We start from the raw sequence: 16,379 nt of genomic DNA on the forward strand, positions 1-16,379 counted from the left end.
AAATTAATTCTTCTATCAGTCATTTCCTAACATTGCCGTTGTTTTATGTTCTAGTATGGCTTTTTGTAGCTAAATGACATGCGGGTTGGAAACATCAGTAGTGTTGTATTTGTTCTTCAATAAAGTTGTGGAAAAAAAAAGTTTTTTTTTTTTTTATCTATGGGTAGTGTATTATCCACGACACCGCTTAGCTTTACGGCATTCCAGGAACTACAAACGCGCAGCCGCAGTTGGCTGACCTTCTGTGGCACTCAAGCAAGCATGGCCGCCAGGGCGCTGACTAAAGGTATGAACACATTAACTGTCCGACAGCGTGGCGTTATGGTGGAGATATCTTGAATGTAATGTTATGTCAGACATCTATAGATTATGTAGAACAGTTGTGGCGTCGTTTTATGTTTGTAACCCTGGACGACAAACCGTTAACGTTAGCTCGTAGCTCATAGCTAACGTTAGCTGGGTAGCTCGCCTGGGAGATGTTTTGACCGATGTTTTGCATTTAGGTCTTTTGGGGCTACGACCCTCACGGGCTGTTACAGTCGGATACTCCTGTGGTGGACATCACTATGCTACTGAAGCGTCCATTAAACCACCTCCACCCCAAACTGACCATGGTGAGCTTCACTGTAACATAGCCGGAGGTTGTGTTTGAGAGTTTTTGTTGTTTTTTTTTCTCCAGACTCTGAGCAATATCATTTATCCTTTTATACAGAACAAATACTGAGCAAACCACTCCAGAAGCCGGACTTCTTCCGTCTGTCAGAGCTCGTCTCGTTGAAAGACCTGTTCCACGCCAGAGTGCATCTGGGTCACAAAAAAGGTTGCAGGCACAGGTTGGTATTAATTCCCACAGCTCAGCAGCTGTTTGTTGTCGGTGTTGTTGCTCAGATGTCTTGAGCCAGAGGCTGATGTCACGCACATGCTGTAAATGTACCACTTGTTTGAACAACTAAAGATAAATGCTGTCATTCAGAGGAAACGCCAGATGTTAAAGCAGTTCTGTTGGTTGTGAGGGGATATGGTTAATTTCATTATGAAGTAATAGACTTTATTTGATTACTGATTAATGTTTAGGTCTCTGTTTTGTCTGACCCACAGTCCAAAACCCAAAGAGATTCAGTTTACTATCCCAAACAACCATGAAAAGCAGAAGCAAAATTGAAAAATGACGAGTTATTAAACTAGTTATTGCTAACTTACACTGACACTAACTTATCAGTCAGTTGAGTAATTGTTTAAGCTCTTGCAAAGGATGTGGAGATCTACCAGATAATACACAGTTAACATAAAGCTTACATTCATTATATATTTAATATTTGGTTCCACATGTGCAGATGTAGTCAGTTGTGTGAAGTGTACATCCCACAAACAACAGCAGACATTTGGGGTGTGACATTTAGCCTTTCATCTTGTCAGGAGTATTAAAACCTATGGCCTCATGGTTGCTTTGGCTAATATGTTTAGGGTTATTGGGCTTCATGCAAGTTGTATGGGTTAGTTTTTGTATTATTAAAGAACCTCCTCTTACTTTTGTTTTTCTTTTGAGGCTTCTTTATACAACTGCTTCAAGTCAGGTTCACCAAACCCTCGTAACTGTTAAGTTTTAGTAAATCACTCGTCTCAGCCTCACAAATGCCACCTGCTCATGGGTAGGTGTTTGTTCGGGACCCCTTGTCCTGCTGCTTGGCGTAAACCTGGGGTCTGTGCATAAATAGAGCTGTAAGTAGTCACCAGCTATGGATGTGAATGCCCTTAAAGCAGAGAGTCAGCACTTTAAACTTGGAAGATTGTTTCATTTCAGATTCAGTGCAGTGGTGCAAAGCTAGAGAAGATAATGGGTGACTGCAGCTTCATATATAAAATGATAAAATAAGAATCCTACTCAGAACTATGTGCCATCAATTTCCCATTTTAATTTTTTTGTCTGTAATTCTCTTTTTCATAGGCTTATGGTGCCTTATCTCTATGGCTGCCGTTTGGATCAAGATATAATTGATCTGGACCAGACTATGGAGCACCTTCAGCTAGCCCTGAACTTCACCGCCCATGTAGCGTATCGTGGTGGCATCATACTGTTTGTCAGCCGCCGGCGTCAGTTTGGCCACCTGGTGGAGAGCACTGCTAAGGATTGCGGGGAGTACGCCCACACACGGTACTGGCGTGGCGGCCTCCTTACCAACTCCTCCATCCAGTACGGCAAAGGAGTCCGCTTACCAGACGTCATCGTCCTCCTTTCTACTCTCAACAATGTGTTTCAGCAACACTTGGCAATCAGAGATGCAGCAAAGATGAACATACCCACTGTGGGTGTGGTCGACTCTAACTGCAACCCCAGCCTGGTGACGTACCCTGTGCCCGGGAACGATGACACTCCAGCTGCCATGGAGCTGTACTGTCGCTTATTCAAGATGGCTATCAACCGTGCCAAGGAGAAAAGGAGACAGATGGAGATACTGCAAATCCTGTCCTCATCATCCACACGAAAATCGTGACATAATATGTTCTTAAATAAGAGACATTAGAAAGGCATTTATGAAAAGTCCAGACCGTCTGCTACTCCCCTTTTATCGTCCGTCTGCATTTGGAAAAGATCTAATGCTAGTGTTTTGGACTGAGCAAAATATGCCACCGTGCTGTCTTCTGTTAAGACTCAATTTGTGTGTACATTACTCAGTCATGAATCTTGTTTCTGTGACATGGTCTTCTGGTTATAATTTAACATTGTTCTATAAAAAATCGTGTTATTGTTGTAAACATATTAGTGCTCAAAGGTTGTAGAACATCACCCAAATAATAACTACATCCTTCAACTGATATCGCAGTGTCCTATTTCCAACTCTAGATCCAGTTTGGTGTAGATGTAGCAAGAACACCGCTTAAACTCTTAAACTTAAATTACAGCAGTATGTGGGAGTATATAAACACTAGTTTGATTACTGAATGTGATTCAGCATGTCAGAAAATGTTATAAAGCCTCTTGAGACGGTTGTGAAGAAAGTATGTAAACATCTACAATGCTTTTCAATTATCCAACAAACTTATGAAAGAGGCCTATTATCTTTTCCCACAGTCCAAAGTGACGTCATCAAATTGCCATAGGTAGGTTGGCCAGATGGTATTTTAGATAAATAAGGTGTATGCTATACTCCAAAACTCATTAAAAGCCATTTCTAAGAAAATATACATTTTGATTTCCATTTAGTCATCTGTTTATCTGCTAAATATTTAATTCCAGCCACTGTTTGGTAATTTTAGAAATCACTATCAGAAAGGATGTTTATCCCGAACATGAACTTTACAATTTCAATGTCATTGCTATTATATACATAGCTAGTCGTTTAGTGTATAATAAGTGCGCCATATAAAGCATATTACTCCACAATGGGCTGTTCGCGAAGTACATTAGGTTTGGCCACTTTCAGCTTCCATACCTGTACAACTAGTTTTCCTGTATCGACCTTCTCTGGCCGCCAGGGAAACTGCTGCGAGGACAAAATGGTGAGTTGTGTGTGTGTGACTGTATCACAACTGTATACATAATACATAAGCTGTATTTTACTATGTAACGTTAGTATCATATATTACTGATAAAACGGATACAAATGTAACGCGTTTCATCATTTTAATGTTGGCATGAACCTGAAAACGCGACTTGGAAAATGACCACTTCTCACGTTAATATTAATGTTAGTGTTTATCACAGTCGAGGTTTACTCTCAGATAAAAGCCTGTAGCTGTGTGTAAGTGTTGTTTCTCGTGTAGTTTACCGGTTTGGGGCAACCTGCCTTTCACGTGGTAAGCAACAGGCTATTTTAAGTTTTGGGCTTTCTCGAGTTACATTACAGTTAAGAGCTTCACGGCTTAATATCCAAACTGGTTGACTGTACCACTTACTGGTGCTTACTGGTCGGTGGTGTGTGATAATGGGGAGTCCTGACAGTCCTGATACCATTAAAAATAAAAAGATAAATGTGAGCTGCGTTAATTCTTCTAGACAACTTTTGGGTAGGGACAAATGTCAAAACGGGGCTGGGAATAAAATGACCTGTCGCCCCCTGGTGGCAGGCGCCTGTCTTATAATCTTCTTATAACAATAAATGACACAATGCGGAGGGACAGTGTTTCATACTAAATGAGAATTGGGCTGCTATTATTGATTTTGTTCATCTAGCGATTGTTTAATGGATTAATCAATAATTTGATCAATAAAAGCTAATAGTGAAAACCAGAGCCCAGGGTGATGAACATTGTTTTGACCTACAAACAGTCCAGAACCCAAATATATCAACTCTCATAGAAGCATAAAAAAACAGGGGGAAAAAAGAGAGCTGGAACCTGTAAATACTTGCTACTGTTGTTTTAAAATCGCCATTATTATTGTTTGAATTAAAATTGTTTCGTATAATATTCTGGCAATCGCCTAATGATTTCAGCTCTGTATAAAATGTTGCAGAATTTTGCTCAAATTGAAATGGTTCCCTGCTGCCATCAATTTAATATGCAAACGTCTGGAGATGAAAACAAGAGTTGAGTTAGTAGTGAAAGTTGGCTGTGGAAAAAGCAGCCACAGTTACATCAAAAGTTAAAGGTACAAGTAAAAGGATCAATTCATTATTTATTTTAGTTAAAGCCAGTCTTGTACTAGCTCAGCCAAATCAGACTGTAATGCCCAGTGGTGGGAATAATATGCTTAAACTAATTTCTCATTTATCTACCCTTCAACTCGTTCTCATGCGATGTTAATGGACAAACAGACGATCATTTTGTATGTAAAACTTATCTTAATAGTTATGATTTTGTATTGGAATACTTGTTTTGCTCTTGCAGGCGCATGCACGGCGAGAGGATACGAGGCTTTTCCATCTCAGGCACTGATGACGGCGTTTCAGAGCATGGTAACTGGTATTGTTGAGGATTTACTCTGTAACTTGACACTTTAGGGTTAATATTGCCCCTTGAGACCCAACTCTGACTGCTATGTCTTTGTTGTGCAATAAGTGGGCAGACAGTAAGTAACTGGCTCACGATGGCTCAATTGCCACTGTGTGGTGGGCTTTGGGTATGGAACCGGGCCAGATACTTTTACTCAGTTTATAACACGACAGATGTGTTCCCATGAACTCACAGTCAGTGGTATTTCGTTTTGTTTATAGCAAAACATCAACTCTATCAGTCCCAGTAGGACGACAGTGTCCCGACAACTGTTTCAGTTAATCTTGCACATTGGTCTATTTCCCTGTCAATCAATCTGTCAATAATGAGTGAATCACACTTGCTTGTAACCACTATTTGCATGTTGTTACTGTGAAGATTAATAACAATTTTCTCCTTTTTTGTTACTTGGTTATGAGGCTGTTATTAACCCATAGTTTGTGTCAGTGACACCAACTATGTTCATTATGTGTCTGTAATGAACTAACACATCTGACACATTCAAAACTGTAAGAAAGCTCCTTTTTTATTTTTGTATTTTTTATTATTATTATTATTATTATTCTGAAAATATAATGTGCAGTACATCCATATTTGAAGTTAATAAGAGACTTTAAGAGGCGCATGAAGTAGGACAAAAATGCAGTTAATTGGCTTTAAACATTTGGCCTTCATTCTCCATTCTAACGAAGATGGACTTGATGGACCAGGGGAACCTGTGGAGCAGCAACGGAGTTGCTTGGGAAGGTGAGAATTCACTTGACTTGCAGACTATGTGTGCTTCCTTTGCTCTTGTCCAACATGCCCCTTGAGGCGTTGCAGTCCAACATCGTGTTGAGTCTGTGTCATAAGGTGGCAGAGAATAAAAGGCTTACATTATCATCTGCATTCAATACCTCCAACAGTGGGGGTTTGGAGTGATGTAGTCCAACAGATCACTTTATTGGAAAGCTGGTAAAAGATTAAACTAACATAACCAAATGTCTAAAGTCTGATTTTGTCTTCACAGTGCAGTACCACGGGCTTGGAGCAAGACATTTGAAGCCATCTGCAGATAAGTATTCCCTGAAGACATGGTGGTTCTAAAAGTATTAGGGCATGTCTCAAGACAACAGTATAAACCTTAAATAAAGTCATATTTTGTTGACCAAGCTATATATTGTATTTCATTCCACTGCACAAACACACTGGGGAAATTAGACCAATACCTCATAGCTGACATTGCCATAGCAGTGCCCAGACCGCTCATTTCAATCATCAAAAGATACATCATTAAAAATACTTCTGTTGCATAGCTCAGAGGTTTTTTTTTACACTGTTTATCACCTCAACACATATATTTATCCCTTGACTATTTTTGATATTCTGATATTCAGCTGTGCCTATAAATTAATTCTGCCATTCAAGTAAGCTGGTATATTACTTTACTGCTTGAGCTGAGGTCTAGTGGTAGATCTAATTAATTGTCCTTTATCTTTGTTTGGATAAAATCTAGGCACTGTGGTGGCAATTTGTGTAATAAAGCATACAAAGTATGATCTTGTCTTTCTGTAAGGTTTTATTCAAGTCATCCATGAATGGTCTCAACACAACCGTCACACACTCTCGTATGTGAAAGTCCGAAAGAGCCCCGATTGGAAGAAGCAGTATGGTTTTATCCCTTTTGGAGCGTCACTCTAACACAGTTACACATTCCTGAGTTCTGGGACAGTAAACAGACAGATAGTGTGGTGAGATGATCATGTCCTTGGCTTCTTAGTGAAGTCTCAACATCCCACTGTTTACTTGGACATAGAGTGTAGTTAGAAACAGGGCTAAAAGTTCTATGCATATAATAGCCTCTTTAACAGTAATGACCAGGTCAAAGGGTTGTATAGGTTCTTAAAAGTTGCCATTACAGTACCGAACCTGTACATACTGTACATCTTTGCATACTCAAAACAAAATGATTCCCTCATAAATGAATGTATTTCTAAATAGATCCCTATAATGCAAGGGGAACCCTTCCATTTCAGACTAAATTTATTTTGTTTTTATTTTACAATTATCGCCTAATGTGTGTATGATGTTTTGATTATGCTTATATGTAAGGTTTATTACAGCATTTGTTATTTTTTTGCTTTCGCTGAAGTTTTTTGGCTCAGTTAGGTCCTGCTTATTCTCTGTTTGCTATCTGTCATCATTTCATGCAACACGCTTCCATTATTGTGCTGGTTGTCTTACAGTTTTATTCTTTTAGTCCTGTTTTCTCCTAGTAACACACCCCTTTTCCAAAAATATGAACAAAACATGGCAATTGCATTGTAGTAAATGCTTTTAATAAAAAAACAGAATTAAATGTGTTTTCAGTCTGATGGTTTCTTACAAGAACTGCAAAAAGGTAAAGTGGTAAAGATAATGGATGGTGGATGGTTATTCTGTGGTAAATGTGTTAATATGTTGATTTAAAGAGTCTGCATGTGTCTCATTGAAGGACACAGAAGATTGCCTTGATTGCCAAGAAGAATTAAACCAAATGTTAACAAACAATGACTCTGATGCACAGGTGTAAATCATTTCAGTGAACTCAGTTTCACCATTCCTATGTGGACATCTTTCACGATTCTTCTTCTAGTGAAAGATAAATAGAAAAAGTAAAGTAAATTAAGTTTTTACTTTTTTTTGTTAACTTTATTGTTAACTAGTGTTTTTCATCAATATATTCAGTTTTGGCAGAACCTTTATGCTACATTTAGTCAGGATTCTATAGATTTTAACCCATTAACAAATTCAAATTGGACAATACACAGATGCTAACCTTTAATAAAATTAGAAGTCCTGATAGATAGAGATCGATAGACAGACAGATAGATAGATAGAAAGATACTTTATTTATCCCGAGGGAAATTCAAGTATCCAGTAGCATACATACATTAAACACATTCAAATAAAATTAAAAATAAAATTGACTTATAACACAGTGATATAGGGGTTATATGATAGGGTGAGTAGTAAGTTATTAGTTATTGTAAAAGTAGGCCTAAATGGGGTTTTTGAGTGACATGTTTATTCTTTCAGCAGTTATCTAATATTAACGGGGTAAATGTGGAAGGGTGTTTTCTCCTGACAGGAAGAGCAGGCGAGATTTATGTCGGCGGTATTAAAACCCTCTCACAGCTGACGCTCTTCCCCTTTAAAGCAGCGCAGTGGTGAGTCGCTGGGTAACAGAGGCTGTGCGCTCAACGGGAGATCCGCTGCTTATTCCTGTGTCACAAGTCTACTTTCATCTGATGAAATGATCAAGAGATAGCTTTTACAGTCATCGGATTTTCTGTTTGGACAAGCCGAGGAGGAGCTCTTTAATTCCGGGCTCTAGCGGACATGTTTTTTCTGGCCCATATGGAGCTGAAAATGTGAAATTGCTCAATTTCAAGGACGCGCTCTTGGTCTCTTTTCTCTCTCTCCGGCGATTGATTTTTGTTGAAAAAATTGGATTGCGAACCTTTCTGCGAAGATCCCGTGTTGTGTCAGCCCCCCCAACGTTGCCGCAATAAAAGAGAAAATGAAGGGAATGTGATGGCAAATGCTGCGTTTAATAATAATCAGACGCGCGTTTTGGTGATGTGCGACGCATGGCGTAGGTTTGCTGTAAAGGATGTGATCCGACAGGAATCCGTGGTTTCTCGCTCCGCTGCCTCCTAAACAGAGTCGCTCATGATGCCCAGGGCTTTGCGGAGACTGCTTCATTTGGTGCTGTTCTGCCCTCTGTCCAAAGGTCTGCAGGTATGCATGGGCAGCATGATGTCCGTCTCCCTTTGTTGCAATAACAGGGTCCACACGGTAAATTATGCATGTCTCATTTACTACCAGGACGATAGCTGCGTCGATGGCATCTAAGTCCAGTCCAGATGCATCACAAAATAAGTCTTAAAAAAAGGAGATAATTATGCTACATATTGGCTTGGTTTTGTCAAGTGACCAGCTGCACATTTATTCACTGCTGTGTAGGCCTCAGTGGGAAGTATTTATTTATTCAGGCACTGCATGTACTCAAGTACAATATTTCTTAATCGTATAGAGATATAATGCATTGGTGAGATTTGTCATGCATCAGATATCAGTGAGCAGCTAAACAAGACATATCTCTTCTTACATGTTTTAAGAAAACTGTTCAAGGCCCAAAGAGGTAAAATTATCCAATATTCCACCAAAAAAAAACAAAGATCAGTATATAAAAAAAGTGTGTTGCAGAACTTTTCTTTGTCCTCTTTCTAACCCACTTCCTTCCCACAACCCCACAGAACTGTACTGTAGTTTACTTTGTGACCCTTAGCAAAGAGGTTTGGCCCACATGTTGGGAACCACCTGACTACATAACTGTATATAAAGTGGTTATACTAACTAGCTCCACCACGACCAGCTGCAACAGTAAAATATTACTTATACATTGATGTATCTGTATTAACTGTGTAATAATGTAATAAAATATCAGACACAGATGCCATTTTTGCTACAGGATTACTTTTAAGTACATTTTACAGCACACACTTATGTTATTATGTGATATCTATATAGTCTTTTTACAATAATGTATTGGTTCTTTTATTTAAAGGACATGAACACATTCAGCCAGCTATCTTGTTTATATCCTGAGGTCAAGTGGCTGTTCTTTCGATCTCTGCTGTCGGTTTTTGTGATCAGTTGTCACGTCTTCTTGGCTTACTGTGTCTTCTCTTCTCCCTCCCATCCACCCCTTTTTCACCTACCCTCCTAAAGAGTCGTCTCCCAGCCATTAAGGTGAAGTATCTTCTTCTGGCATGGCTGGGCATCCTCATCGCCAGCTGGGTCATCTACATGCAGTATGCCTCTTACTCTGAACTCTGCCGCGGGCATGTCTGCCATATGGTCATTGTAAGTATGGGCTCTCTTTTTTAAAATACTTTATTTAGAGTTTTCAATTTTACAATGACAAGATTTATTGAAAGGACATACAAAACAATGAGAACAGAACAAAAACAGTTTACAAGATTACAAAAGTGTCACAATGTTGACATCTCAGAGCAATGTAAAGTAACACGGACATGTGAATCGAGTTACACCCCACTAACTCATGCATCCAGGCAAGTCAGAGTCCCTATGAATGTGAGGTAATTTGGCACTGTGACAAGAAAGGTCCCCATATTCTCTCAAATCTATTTTGTGTATTATTCAGAAGAATAGGTTTCTTAGCAACCAGAATTCCTAAGTGCAGGGCTATCTGCATGTGGTATGTCAGCTCAGAAGTCTCCTAAGTATCTAAAGATGGCCAGATTGTAGTCCAAAAGTTGTATAATGTAGAGCGAAACCAGAAAAAATTTGCAAAAATCAGTAGAGCATTTGTCACATTTAGAAGACAGTGATGGGTTTCAGTTTTGTACTGGATTAACATGTCGCGTAAATTAATAGAACAACAAGGAACCCAGGACATTGCCCTTTTCCTAGAACTCTGTTGATATCTCTGAATTCAAGTCACTGGCTCAGGCTTCCCTAACAGGATCTGAAGAAATCAAAGTAGTAAAGCAACTGTAGGGAGCTTTTCAAGAAAAGGATGAGCATTGTAATACCTTTCCTTAACAAAGTGTCTTACCTGAAAATAACAAAGGGAAAAAAAGTGAATTTTGAAGATCGAACTTAGTACTTAATAGAATAAATGAAGGAAATGTTCCCCCCCCATCTCCAGAATGCAAAAACTCCATCTAACTATCCAGGCTTGAATAAGTATAAGTCTCTTAATACTATGAAATGCATTCATAACTCTGTCAGTGTGGTGGTGATCATGACGCTACAGAAAGCCCAGGAGTCAGAAATGTAGGTCACTGTATCATTATGTATTTACATTCTAAAGTACAACAATCTCTGACAGTGGCCATGCCTCAGGTTTAAGTTTACATAGGAAAATAGGCATGATTCAGGCAGTACGTATATGTAAAACCTTATTGCGTAGATGGGAGAAAAGTTACAAGAGCACAAATCCAAATATATACATAATTTGTTTTGGACCAAGAAAAAGAAGATGCAGTGCCATATGTTGTAATGCAATGCTGTGTGTATTTGTCACAGAACTGATGTGATACTGATACAATACGTTCTAAGGCTGAAACAGAACAACTTAGACACCTAAATAATATGCAAGATTTCAAAAGAAAGGGAAATATGGCAGGACAACTGGACACAAGGACTATCTTGGGGGCCTTTTCCTTCATGCATGGCCTTTGACATTGGGTAAAGATACAGCCTTTAACTTAACTAACCTCCTGTTGTGCCCAGCTGTGCCCAGCACTTTCAGCTGTTGAAAACAGAACAGGCACTGGGACACAATGGTGATTAAGGGGATAACTACTCAGAGAAATTGATGCACAATGAAAGATCAATGATGTAACCTCATTATAACAAATAATCAGATCTGCACAACAGTGTGCTTGCATGCACATTGATGTAGGCTACAGTATCTGTGTGCCTCAGTGTTATACAATGTAATAGATAAAAGTTCAATATGGTTACAGGGAGACATTTCATGCCAATGAAATTAGTGCGGATGATGCAGGATTTTGCTGGGTACACAAAGGTTTCTGATTTGCCTGTTGTTGCTTTGTATTTTGCTTCAAGATCTAGAAATCTTTAGAAATCTGTCAGTAAACTGCTGTTTTGACGTTATCAGCACATGTGCCTGCTCAATGATTAGTTGTGCATAGTGCAAGGGCATGACCTGTGCTCATTTTGTGACTTTATGTGACAGAGACGCATGCACATGGGATGCAAGTCAGTAGGTTACTGCATACTGCTGCAATGTTTATACAGTGCAAACCACAATGAATGACCTACATCAGTAAGAACAGTGGTATCATGGGAATGCAGTGGTAAAAGTCATGAAAAATTGAAATTTTTGATACCAACATTTAACTTATAACTTTAAACAATAACTTGTTCAATTGTGAGATTTAGAGGTGATGGTAGGCAGATTGTGTTACCCTTTTGGACAGAGCCAGAGCTTGTTGTTGTTGTCTTGTTTGTCTAACTGGTGTTTTGGACCATATTTTGTTTATTTATAATCAATATTTTCTAATATACTAATATAAGCTTGTGTGGAGTACCAGCAGTAATAATTACCCGTTCTGTATTTCCTAAAAGCAATAGGGGAAATATATGTAGAATGTCTGACTTGCTCTCTGACTTAAATGTTAATGTAGTGCATTTCCTGTTTCCTTTTGCAGTGCGATCACTATAGAAGGGGCATAATATCAGGCTCATCTTGCAAGGCATTGTGTGATCAGAAGACTCTAACACTGCAGCGCTGCATGTCCACCTCCTCCACACATCAGGTAAAATGAATACACACACAACCTTTTTGGCTAAAGACCAAACGCTTACAAGGCCAAAGATTCTGATTTACTAGCATGGAACAAAAGGATTTTTACATTTAAAATATTGAATAAGGATATTGCATGCTTCATACATATTTAAATTGTGTGAAACAGATTTTCCTGCTCATTATTTTTCTATAGGAAAACAAAACTTGCTTATACCAGAAAACTACATTTTCATAAGGGTAGTTTTAAGCAGCGCTCATTTGTGTAACAGCTAATGGTAAATCAGTGTGTAATATATTATACAGTTCTGAACACTTGTTCGGCTTGTATTTAATTGATGCCTGTATTTAAAAAAACACCCCTACCACTGGCCTTCATGGTACTGTATCAGACACATACAAACATTCATACATATCCTCTTATCTCTTCCTATTCTCACATTCCTATACTTGCAGGTGTACAGTGGACTGTGGAAGGAGAGACCTGTTGTGATCAAGTGTGGTGTCGAGGATCCAGTGAAGATTGATGGGGCTCCAGACTCTGTACTGCGACAAGAGATGAGCTTATTTGACAAACCCACTCGTGGAACCTCTATGGATGAATTTAAAGAGATGCTGCACAGTTTCCTCAAGGTCTTTTTTTCCTCAGTAATTACACCATAAAATATATCATATGGTACAACTACCACCTTAGAAAGCAGAAGCTACCTAATCAAAAACTACATTTTGGACCTGGATTTGAATATTCCTTGTGCAACCTTTTTTATACCACAATTACCTCATAATAACCAAATTGTGTCAACCTCCCTCTTGCAGGCTAACCTTGGAGAGCAACCATCTTTGAACTCGTTGGTGGACCGGGTCATTGCCCTGGCTGATGTCAACCAGGATGGCAAAGTGTCTCTAGCTGAGGCCAAATCTATCTGGGCTCTTCTCCAGATCAATGAGTTCCTCCTGATGGTGGCGCTGCAGGAGAAGGAGCACACGCCCAAGCTGCTAGGCTTCTGTGGAGACTTGTATGTGACAGAACATGTGGGCCATAGCTCCCTCTACAGAATAGAGGTGCCTCATTACCTGCAGGCTCTGGTCCCAGATGCCTTAAGCTCCAGCCTGAACCACTGGCTCGCACCAGCCTGGCCACGCAGGGCACGCATCACCATCGGCCTGCTGGAGTTTGTGGAAGAGGTTTTCCACGGGTCCTACGGGAGTTTCCTAATATGTGATGCCAGTCCTCGCCATGTGGGCTACAACGCAAAGTATGACTGCAAGATGGCCAATCTGCGCAGTGTGGCATCTGAGGCAGTTGTACGGGGATATTTGAGGGGGCGGCGATGTGAGACTAACGCAGACTGTACTTACGGCCGGGACTGCACGGCCACCTGTGATCGACTAGTGAAGCAGTGTAATACTGAGGTTGTACAACCCAATCTCGCAAAGGTGTGTGTGCTGTTGCAGGATTTTCTGCTTTTTGGCGCACCTTCAGACCTCCGTGGGGATCTGGAAAAGCAACTACGCACCTGTGTGACACTCAGCGGCCTTGCAAGTCAGATGGAGGTGCATCATTCGCTGGTCCTTAACAACCTGAAGACATTGCTTTGGAAGAAAATTTCTAACACTCAGTATTCTTGAAAACAGGTTGAGATGATCCAACCTGTACCTCTACATCATGAGTGAATTATTACATGAACACAAGTACAGTAGTTTTTGTTTATGAAGCTTTGCCAAATGTTTTAGAAGTTGGTGGTAACTGATGTATTTCGACTCCACATTGACTGTGAATAACAGGAAACTGTGAAATAGTAAATATATAATATGAAACAGTAGATGATGCAGACTCTTGTAAAATCCCATCATGTTTTTGTTTTCCGATGCATTATTTTGAGAAGCACATTCATTTGTTTAGACATAATATTCTCAGGGCAATGCCTATGACGTTATTTGTAATATGTAAGTAAATTAAATACGGTAGTTTAATAGAAAATTCTTTTGTTTGTCCCTAGTAAAGACAGAAAGTCTAATTGTGACACAGTGTAGTTTTTGTACAACTGTATATTAGTGGAACATTGTTCCTGTGTATAAATGAATCTCCATCTGAAGCAGAGATAAGATACAATTAATGGAATGAATAATGCGTACTGTATATACAGTAGCACTGAAATGTACCTCCTGGTGTTGATCTGATATTGACTATGTATTAAAATCGACCTGAAAGGACTGGAGTTGTAAAGGACAATCAGACATGATTAAACTTGAATGAACTTCTAATCTGTGAATGAGTTGGTGCAGACAATTGATTTTAAACACATTGTCATTGAAATGGTTTGCATGTAAACTGCCTGGTGTCAGAGCAGAAGAAGTCAAAAGTTGGAGAAGTCATTCAGATGTTCTCGCAGTAACTCAATCAGCTTTATGTATTTATTAAAGTAATTTGTAAAGGGATCATGTACTAGCCTGGCATCACCGAACTAATTTGCAAAACGCAAAGCACAGAAGATAATCTGTGAGTATTCTGGATACTATAGCTGTATGATAGTGATAGCTGTATTTACAGACTTGATGGGTAAAGAGGTTGCAGAAAGTGTCAGCTCTGCCCTCTCCACTAATTTGCAGACTGCAGAGCATGTGATATTTTAGTACATCACCCTCCCGGCAGACTAAATGCTATGGTTGGTAATGCGTGCAAAATGTTAAAGGCATTCACAGCCAAGATGAAAACGTTGTGCTCATCTCGACCACATAGGCAGAGGAAGGAAGAGCTGCAAGATCTGCAGTTGGCAGAAATGTATGATGGGTGTTTAGTCACCAGTCAGAACAGTGGAACTATCTATACTATACTATTCCCAAGTCACATCTGACAACAGCGTTGTAATAGGAAGAACTAAATCTGTCCAGATTAGCAAGGAGGTGTTTGACATCGTTTAACCACTTGTATCTGTTGTGTCAGACTCTGACCATGAGCCCCTGCTATCTGAAACCTTCCTGGAGATGAAAGCTGCTGCAAGTCTTTGATAGTAGGAAGCAAGATCAAAGTGCTTTGGAAAAGTCTCAATACATCGCATAGTGGCACAGCTTAAGAACAAATTCGAACAGGACTCAAAATGTTCAAAGCACGCAGTCAATGCAGTCACTCATATCCCATGTTGACTCTCATATATATGCCAACACTACAGACAGAAAAACACTAACTGTCTTACTTGTACCTGGATTGTGCTTCTTCAAGACAACCACCACCTAAGAGGTGCAATCAAGCATCCAAAGTATTCCTCTGACCTTAATGTTGCAAAGATATATACATTTATATATCTCTCTCTCTCTCTCTCTCTCTCTCTCTCTCTCTATATCTATATATATATATATATATATATATATATATATATATATATACACACACACAGGTATATTTGTAATTGTTGGTATATCAGAAAAATCAGCTGGGTTGTCAGCTCATGTCATTTTAGAATAAAAGATCATTGTTGTTGCTGATTAACCTTAAGAAGACAAGCTGTTATTATTTGTTCAAATTTGAATTAAAGGTCTATTAGTCGACAGTTCAGTTTGTGTTAAGGAAGAATGAAATATCACTGCAACAACTTTATTAAACAACTCTGGAGTATTCCAAAGCAATTCCTAGAACTGGTTCCAGTAGGACAATTGTGCATTAGGTTGATTTGCCCAAAGCTGAAGATTTTCTTTTTGGATCTCTAAGGGTGCTGTTCTTCGCTGCCTGCTGATGCTGGGACATATAAGGTTGCAAGGCGATGTTACGCAGCCTAGCAGAGTGAGGTTGAAGTTCACGGCCCTGTACATGCATACGCTTGTATCTAATGGTATGGACAGAATGTGCTAAATGAGGGCAAGTGTGTGTGGAACACTCAAGAAACAATTGTGACAAATTGGTGCTGTTTGTGCCCCCTGACACAGCTCCTTGTCTACTGCAGGCGGTGCCCTGTCTACCACAAAGCAAGTTGCTTGCTGCACCAGTTGTCCTGTTTGTCACAGGCCTTGCCCTGGTTCTCTTTGGCACTAGTTCTGGATCTACGGTTGGTCCTCCCTTGGGTCTATATGGAACCCATACCTCAAATATTGTAGGTCCTGCCAATGACTTTTGCATCCCCAGATCCGT

At 39.6% G+C, this 16,379-nt stretch overlaps 2 protein-coding genes and 1 non-coding gene across 4 annotated transcripts; all 3 read left to right on the forward strand.

The window, feature by feature from the left end:
* Nucleotides 1–202: 202 nt before the first annotated feature.
* mrps2 (mitochondrial ribosomal protein S2) lies at nt 203–2,814 on the forward strand. The gene is made up of 4 exons (XM_051411739.1): nt 203–286; nt 504–614; nt 713–833; nt 1,946–2,814. Exons 1-4 carry the CDS (start codon nt 262–264, stop codon nt 2,490–2,492), a joined length of 804 nt encoding a protein of 267 aa, XP_051267699.1. The 5' UTR covers nt 203–261; the 3' UTR covers nt 2,493–2,814.
* A 141-nt stretch (nt 2,815–2,955) lies between these two features.
* dipk1b (divergent protein kinase domain 1B) lies at nt 2,956–14,529 on the forward strand. 2 transcript variants are annotated; one of them, XM_051411731.1, is made up of 8 exons: nt 2,956–3,498; nt 4,828–4,895; nt 5,625–5,679; nt 5,942–8,694; nt 9,688–9,822; nt 12,162–12,269; nt 12,713–12,889; nt 13,073–14,529. In XM_051411731.1, exons 4-8 carry the CDS (start codon nt 8,626–8,628, stop codon nt 13,883–13,885), a joined length of 1,302 nt encoding a protein of 433 aa, XP_051267691.1. In that variant the 5' UTR covers nt 2,956–3,498; nt 4,828–4,895; nt 5,625–5,679; nt 5,942–8,625; the 3' UTR covers nt 13,886–14,529. The 2 variants fall into 2 exon arrangements, with proteins under 2 accessions (XP_051267691.1, XP_051267689.1); XM_051411729.1 differs by lacking the exons at nt 2,956–3,498; nt 4,828–4,895 and having other exon boundaries at nt 4,902–5,679.
* Nucleotides 5,733–5,867, forward strand: LOC127371036 (small nucleolar RNA SNORA17). The gene has a single exon (XR_007886348.1). It is a non-coding gene; the product is annotated as a small nucleolar RNA SNORA17 (small nucleolar RNA).
* Nucleotides 14,530–16,379: the final 1,850 nt, after the last annotated feature.

This window comes from Dicentrarchus labrax, unplaced genomic scaffold (assembly GCF_905237075.1).
Source record: "Dicentrarchus labrax unplaced genomic scaffold, dlabrax2021, whole genome shotgun sequence".
In the NCBI taxonomy this organism is placed as follows: domain Eukaryota; kingdom Metazoa; phylum Chordata; class Actinopteri; family Moronidae; genus Dicentrarchus; species Dicentrarchus labrax.

What these genes read in the sequence shown, in the direction of transcription:
- mrps2 (XM_051411739.1), top strand. Translation starts at nt 262, where the DNA reads ATGGCCGCCAGGGCGCTGACTAAAG. An exon ending in TCCACCCCAAACTGACCATG is followed by an intron (nt 615 to 712) that starts GTGAGCTTCACT and finishes CCTTTTATACAG; the next exon opens with AACAAATACTGAGCAAACCA. An exon ending in AAAAAAGGTTGCAGGCACAG is followed by an intron (nt 834 to 1,945) that starts GTTGGTATTAAT and finishes TCTTTTTCATAG; the next exon opens with GCTTATGGTGCCTTATCTCT.
- dipk1b (XM_051411731.1), top strand. Translation starts at nt 8,626, where the DNA reads ATGATGCCCAGGGCTTTGCGGAGACTGCTTCATTTGGTGCTGTTCTGC. An exon ending in CTCTGTCCAAAGGTCTGCAG is followed by an intron (nt 8,695 to 9,687) that starts GTATGCATGGGC and finishes ACCCTCCTAAAG; the next exon opens with AGTCGTCTCCCAGCCATTAA. An exon ending in ATGTCTGCCATATGGTCATT is followed by an intron (nt 9,823 to 12,161) that starts GTAAGTATGGGC and finishes TTCCTTTTGCAG; the next exon opens with TGCGATCACTATAGAAGGGG.